Below are 7,322 nucleotides of genomic sequence, written 5' to 3' on the forward strand. Positions count from 1 at the left end.
ACTTGTCTCACCGTGTTCCAGATGCACAAATAAAGCCTCTTTCCCTTAGAAACTTCTCTAGTTCACAAACGTTCAGCTCCTCAATTTTCTACATCATCGACTCTAAATAACTTTTTGGGAAACGTTTCAGACAGGTCACGCATGGCATTTATTAAGTACTAATTTAAGTCTGGAAATGACGGCTTGACATTACCCCATTTGTGTGATTCTAAGCAATTTTTTTTGCTTCAGGGCCAGAAAAATGGTACGAAGAGTTCCCAAGGTGTGGCGGAAAGAAACAGTCCCCAATCAACATTGTCACGGACGAGGTCATTCTCAACAAGAGGCTAGGGGAGATCAAATTTACTGGCTACGATCAGATGTTGACAAAACCCGTTTTGAAAAATAATGGCCATTCTGGTAAGAATATATTAATAAATAAGATGATGGTTTTGCGGAGAATAGTGATAGCTAAACTGAAGATGTTGATGATGAAGGCGATAATTTTGACAGAACTGTTACACTCTAGCATCAGTCTGGGTAATGCTAAAATGTATTCTGCTATTGTGGCGGATTGTTTTGTTAAATATAACACGCATATTCTATAAATTCAACATAAATACTCTATTAAACTAACAGGATATTATGTTGAATATGACAGAATATTATGTTATAATAACAGAATACGTCCTAAGGTCACTGAGACAACAGGCTTTCTGTTTAACGGATTAATTTTTTGAGTACAGTATAGATGACACGTATGATGACGACCTTACCGGTAAGGTTTCTGTTGATATCGATGATCGTGACGATTGTTATTTTACTCACTGAACTGACTTCGTGCGATTTTTTGGTCAATTTCATTTCAAGGACTTGACTTCATTTCACCCTAATGCGTGTTACTGATCATTTGTTGCCTTAAAATTCTAAATTCCTTTCACGTCTGAGCTGACAGTCTACTTTGTTAGTCGTCGAATGGTTACAGCCAGTTATCAGTTTAGATGTTTTAGGCTCACGTGGTCGTTGTTTGCCTTTGAAGAAGGGGTTTCAATTCATTGATATATGGCTGAAATGTTTCAGATTCCCACCATCAACAAACTGAAAATGTTGGCTCCAATATCCCACTGATATCACAACATGCCGGGTGGGTGGGGGGGGGGGGGGGGAATTGTGTAACAGAGCCATTGCGTTTATTCTTTACTAATGTCTTTTTTATCCCAGCACAAGTTAACTTGGATCATGATATATTCATCGAGTATGGGGGTCTCCCTTACCAATATAAGGCAGCTCAATTTCACTTTCACTGGGGCGAAGCAGATCGGCGAGGTTCGGAACACTCAGTCGACAGTGATGGATTTCCCATGGAGGTAAGCCTGAGTCTCATGCCCTAATTTGTGACCAATTGTCAACTATCACACTGCCGTCGCTCTGGTCTTACTCTCTATACTGCACGTCTTAAATTATATAGCACTCCGCAATAACATTGATTCTGCTGGTGTACTAGGCATCTCGTGGCCTGGTCCGTTTGCATTGTTTTCATGTCACTGTATGATCAATGTGATGACAGTACAGCATTTTGAGAAACTGTAGACAAGTGAGGTATATTTAAATTGCAATTAACTTTTTGTGCTGTATTTTTTGACCTAATTCTACCTGAGCCAGACGCTAGGTGGGGTATAGTTTGCTCCTGTTAAAGCATTTACGTGAAACCCTATCTGAGGTGAATTCACACGAGGCCGTATTTCACCGGTTACAAATCACCATTTACCAGCTATCACACTAACGTCGTTTCTCTGGTTTTGCTCTCCATGCTGCACGTCTTTAAATATATTATATGCCAATAGTTAGTAAATCGTGTTCGTAAAAACAATTACGAAAACGGTATGATCGATTGTGAAGTTGAAACGGTATGTCAGAGGTAAAAGGATGTTTTTTTTTTAATCTGTTATATATGTTAACTTGTGCTTATTTTTCTTCAGATGCATATCGTTCATTACGCCACAGAGTACGCCAACTTTAGCGATGCCGTCAACAAACCGGACGGACTAGCAGTGCTGGCCATCTTTATGCAGGTAACAATTGTATTATATTTAAAATCAGGAAATCGATAACATAAATTGTCCCTCAGTTAAAACAATGCATTTTTAAACTGCTTGAAAGTAGTAAAATTATTTTACGTATTTTTTTGCACATTGTTCGTATTGAAACAGTTGTTTGCACGAGAGTTGATCATGCCTTTGCTTTGCCACGCCTACTAAACATGGCGCATGTTTTTGCTTAGTTATTTGCGGAGTTAGTGCTTTTATTGGAAAAAAATAATAAAACAAATAAATAAACATATACGCGATAAGTAAAAGTTATCGCTCTCTATTGAAGGTGGGTGAAGAAGAGCATCCTGGATTCCAGCATATTGTCAGCCATTTAGACTCCCCGATACATAAAGGTATGTTGCCGTGAGTGACAAGTTGATATATTAGGCGGGAACGGTTGAAAATCAATCTTTGTATTTATTTAACTGGTGTTTTTGAACACAAATTTGAAGGCCATAGAATTACGCCAGATGTTACAGTGAGCGAGACATTAGAATGAGGGAAATCTGAGGTCATTATTGTTTAAACGTTTCCATTGGCCAGTGTTTCATTGGTCAGAATCTGTAGTCATTGTTGTTTGATAACATAACGTTTCATTGGTCAGAAATCTGGTCAATATTGTTTCATAACATAACGTTTCATTGGTCAGAAATCTGTGGTCAATATTGTTTAATAGCCTTACGTGTCATTGGTCAGAAATCTAGCTGTAGTCAGTGTTGTTTAACAGTATAACGTCTCATTGGTCAGAAATTTGTAGTCAGTATTGTTTAATAACATAACGTTTCATTGGTCAGAAATCTGTGGTCAGTATTGTTTAATAGCCTTACGTGTCATTGGTCAGAAATCTAGCTGTAGTCAGTGTTGTTTGTCAGTATAACGTCTCATTGGTCAGAAATCTGTAGTCAATATTGTTTAATAACATAACGTTTCATTGGTCAGAAATCTGTGGTCAGTATTGTTTAATGACCTTACGTGTCATTGGTCAGAAATCTAGCTGTAGTCAGTGTTGTTTAACAGTATAACGTCTCATTGGTCAGAAATCTGTGGTCAGTATTGTTTAATAGCCTTACGTTTCATTGGTCAGAAATCTGTGGTCAATATTGTTTAATAGCCTTACGTTTCATTGGTCAGAAATCTGTGGTCAATATTGTTTAATAACATAACGTTTCATTGGTCAGAAATCTAGCTGTAGTCAGTGTTGTTTAACAGTATAACGTCTCATTGGTCAGAAATTTGTAATCAATATTGTTTAATAACATAACGTTTCATTGGTCAGAAATCTATAGTCAGTATTGTTTAATAACATAACGTTTCATTGTTTAATAGCCTTACGTGTCATTGGTCAGAAATCTAGCTGCCGTCAATATTGTTTAATAACATAACGTTTCATTGGTCAGAAATCTGTAGTCAATATTGTTTAATAACATATCGCTTCTATGGTCTGGATCGAGACCAATGCCATTTCACTGGGCTATATCTATGAATGCTTAGCTCAGTTCAGGCTTATTTGTCCGACCATCTGTGAAACTGTTATATAGCTCTCTGCAGTAACTTTCCATCAAACAAAGTGGCAACAAATTCTTTGATCTTGTTTTTGCCACCAACAGGCGAAGAGATTCCAATGGAACCTATGACACTTAAAAGCCTGTTGCCGTCTGACACGAAAACGTTCTACCGCTACAGCGGCTCTCTGACAACTCCACCGTGTTACGAGAGTGTGGTGTGGACGCTTTACCCAGACTACGTCACTGTCTCTAAAGATCAGGTACAATACAATAATAGCGTCTTAAAGGGATACAGAATAGGCACTAATTGTCTGACAGTAGAGATAGGATCTACTGGGTTAAATCTGGCAGTCGTGAAACACTTAAAATTCAGTTAAATAGCCAAGGGTTAGTCTCGTTTCGTTTATCTCTCACATGAGCGTATCAGCGACGATTTTATGTCACCTTGATAAACATATTTTATGCACTCTACAAACTAAGCTAATTGGAATTTCCCAGTATCAACTGCCACTACAATCACTACAAGAGCTGATTCTGTCCCTACATGTGGTCACGCGGTGTGTGTCCTCATGTGGAAATGGTTCTTTTAATCGGTTTTCTGACTCCAAATGTGTGAAACCATATATATATAAATTACTACCCCAGATTTGTAAACTAATCGCCTCGCATGTCTACTGGCCGAGTGGTTTACTGTGTTTTTCCTACGAGCCATTCGGCCTTGGGCATCTGTATCCTGTGATCTAATCAAGGTCTCGGTCACGCGACTGTGGTTGGACTTGGCTGACTGCGATCCTGTAAATGAAATATTCTCTAGGTTGATGAAAAATACAAATTAAACAAATAAATCAGTCAGTGAAATGACAGTGCACGTGAATGTTTTGACGACGCTGTAAGTGTAGAGTGAAGGGGAAAATTGTACAACTCTAGATGACAGTGGATGACAGTTTGTAACCAAATATGACTCGCCTAATGTAGACATTGATAGATTTACCACCTTAATACACTGTGACAATCAACTCTGAGTAGGCCGAGAATTCATGAATTAATCGATATCATCAGTGATCTTATTGGCAGGACCAATGAAATATATGTCAACTTGATAACTCAGCTATGGAGCCTGCTTTAGGAAGGGAGACAACCCTTGTTACAAGGCTGTTTATATAATCATAACTCCAACTCTCAGTATAGGTTTTATTTCGTTTGCAGTGTTTTACAATTTTCAGTTTTCATCATATTTACCCGATTCTGCTTAAGACATAGTGCCAAGGGACGAGTAAGTCACTGCTGTTTTAAGCATTTACATAAGCAATTAGAATAAAGCTAACTGATGCAAATTGACAACAGGACGGAATTCACTGGTTACGTGCGACCCTTTACCAACAGTATCACACAGTTGTCGCTGCTCTGATTTAACTCTACACGCTGTTGTCTTCAATACAGTAATAGTTGTTCGTTTCGGAGAGATACAGGAAAAATTCTCTCAAACATGAATCATGCTTAAACTTAAACTAACTTTTTGCAAATTTTGGCATTACTGATAAAAGCGGTCGAATTTCAGACCATATATACGTGGTATTCCTCTCCATAGCTTTTGAGTAAAACGTTCCTGCTTGTATACAGCTCACTCTACAAAATCTCAACCGTTTCTTTAGTTTCTTAATGAAGTTTTGGTTAGTAAAACTAACGAAGTAAAGATGCATATAACTTTTGAAATATGACAGTGGATCTCATAATTGAAAATATTTCAATAAAACGAATTAACATGCGTGGTCGTTGTGGATCTCTGCATGCAGTTGTAGCCTAATTTAAATTGTGAACTGTTCCACTAAAAAAATATGCTGTGTCTTAACTAATGCTCAAAAGGTGTTCCATCTTGCCGTTCCAGTGGTAAAGACCCTCGTTTCAAAAATCTTCGTAGGTATTCGATATACTAGTACATAAATATAATAGAATGGCAAAATTTGAGAAACGTCGTGTTATCCAAACCTGTAAATATAAAGACACCCTTATCCATACACAGTATTATGGAGCCTATAACAGATTGCTCCTACGCTCCCATGATCCTTTCTTACAATCTCATTCTAATTCTCCTGTCGCTTTCCTTCAGGTCGACTTGTTCCGCAAGTACCTAAGGGCAAATGCCGCGAATGCGACTAATGAAGTAAGATTGGTGAACGATTACAGGCCCCAACAGCCAATCAACGTCCGCCTTGTAGAGACCAATACAATCATGGGACTAGCAGGAAGCGGTAGTGACGCCAGAGCTACAACATTATATTTAGTACTTGTCTCTTCTCTCTCTTGTTTTTATTTTCACTTTCTACTCTGAATAAAACTTTTTAAAAACGGATTTGTTCCCGTTTTATTCCGGTATTAATGAAATGGTATTCAGTTGTAAGATTAAATAAATATACTACAACTAAAGGCAATCGTCTCCTAACTGGTTGCTTGGCAAAGTACAAAGTGTACTTAAATTTACATCACACCTGATTGACCGACTTGAAGGTGTAATACAACAATTTGTAACGTACATTGTGTGCAACTGCGCTCTAACTAAAAGATTTATTTATTTATTTGATTGGTGTTTTACGCTGTAAGAGTAAAACACCAATCAAATAAATAAATAAATCAGGCAAGGTTTCAGAATGAAATAGAACCAAAGTGTAACGGTGGAGTGAAAATACTCGAGCAGTATAATGTACCACTGATCATGCTATGTCGAGGCTCTCTGAATGTTCCTGAAAACAAAACCGAAGGTCCCAGCAGAGTAAGTTGGCACAATTGTGAATAATGCTGGTTGTTATTCTATATTTGTCAGCGTCTTATTGCTCTTCCGCCGTGTTGTAGAAAGCAGTGTGTGCTTACGCCATCATTATCTTCTTCAGATATAATTAATTAAAGACGTACAGCACGAGAAGTAAAACCAAAACGGCCTCCTATTCATGCTGCATTCGGGTATAAAAGGGGATTCTGCTGGTGGACCCCGAGGCTTGTTTTCATATAAATATCAAATTAGTAAGAAACTAGGACGGATTTGTTCAAAGAGAAGCCGTCAACAGTTTTCAGTGTAGATAGCAAGACGAAGGGAATGAAGGTAGAGTCAGTATGGAAAGAAGCAGAGTCGAATACCACGGTCGTTGAAGACCACTTGTCTTCCACCAATATGACGTGGGAAGATTTGTCAGTGATTTGGCAAAGTCCGGTGATACACTCCAAGTATTCCAGTTTCATCCACATATAACTTACAGTCATCGTATAAGGGAAACATTCTTGAGTATGACCTTACGTAACCGTCAAATAAATGAAACACAGGCGATGATAACGGTATGTTGCCTATGAGTAAGAGAGCTAATGTTAACATAGCACAAAATAATAACGGACTTCCGCAATGATATTTTCCCAAAGAACAAAGTCATGCATTTAAATAAAACTCAAGTGTGATGGCTACAATGATTATCCTCTCGTACGCATTCTTAATCTCGAAGTCCGCTGAGCCTATGATACTGTGTAATCGGCCATTTCTAAACTCGTTTTTGTGTTTCGCACAATTTCTTATTTTGGTCAGAAATGGAGACACATCAACCAAGGCCATGTTGCTGCAACTTCTCTTTGTAAACAATTAACAACACACGTTGGCAAAGGCGGTCAGAAGGCTTAAAAACGGCGATATTTCTAACAATAAAGTAAATGTCTCACTTTCCATGTCGCAGAGAAGAGAAAACAGGCTGACAGTGGACAGTTATCTCCC

General features: G+C 38.1%; 1 protein-coding gene across 2 annotated transcripts in view; it reads left to right on the plus strand.

Annotated features, from left to right (window-relative positions):
- The window catches only part of LOC135476331 (carbonic anhydrase 2-like), a 28,674-nt gene extending 22,750 nt beyond the window's left edge, over positions 1 to 5,924 (plus strand). For both annotated transcript variants that reach the window (XM_064756330.1, XM_064756329.1), the window contains exons 3-8: positions 232 to 399; positions 1,201 to 1,346; positions 1,959 to 2,051; positions 2,356 to 2,422; positions 3,677 to 3,834; positions 5,682 to 5,924. In XM_064756330.1, the coding sequence (XP_064612400.1) occupies positions 232 to 399; positions 1,201 to 1,346; positions 1,959 to 2,051; positions 2,356 to 2,422; positions 3,677 to 3,834; positions 5,682 to 5,903 (854 nt within the window). In that variant the 3' untranslated portion in view covers positions 5,904 to 5,924. The remainder of the gene's footprint in view (positions 1 to 231; positions 400 to 1,200; positions 1,347 to 1,958; positions 2,052 to 2,355; positions 2,423 to 3,676; positions 3,835 to 5,681) is intronic.
- The last annotated feature ends 1,398 nt before the right edge of the window (positions 5,925 to 7,322 follow it).

The sequence above is a fragment of the Liolophura sinensis genome, chromosome 10 (assembly GCF_032854445.1).
Source record: "Liolophura sinensis isolate JHLJ2023 chromosome 10, CUHK_Ljap_v2, whole genome shotgun sequence".
Lineage (NCBI taxonomy): Eukaryota > Metazoa > Mollusca > Polyplacophora > Chitonida > Chitonidae > Liolophura > Liolophura sinensis.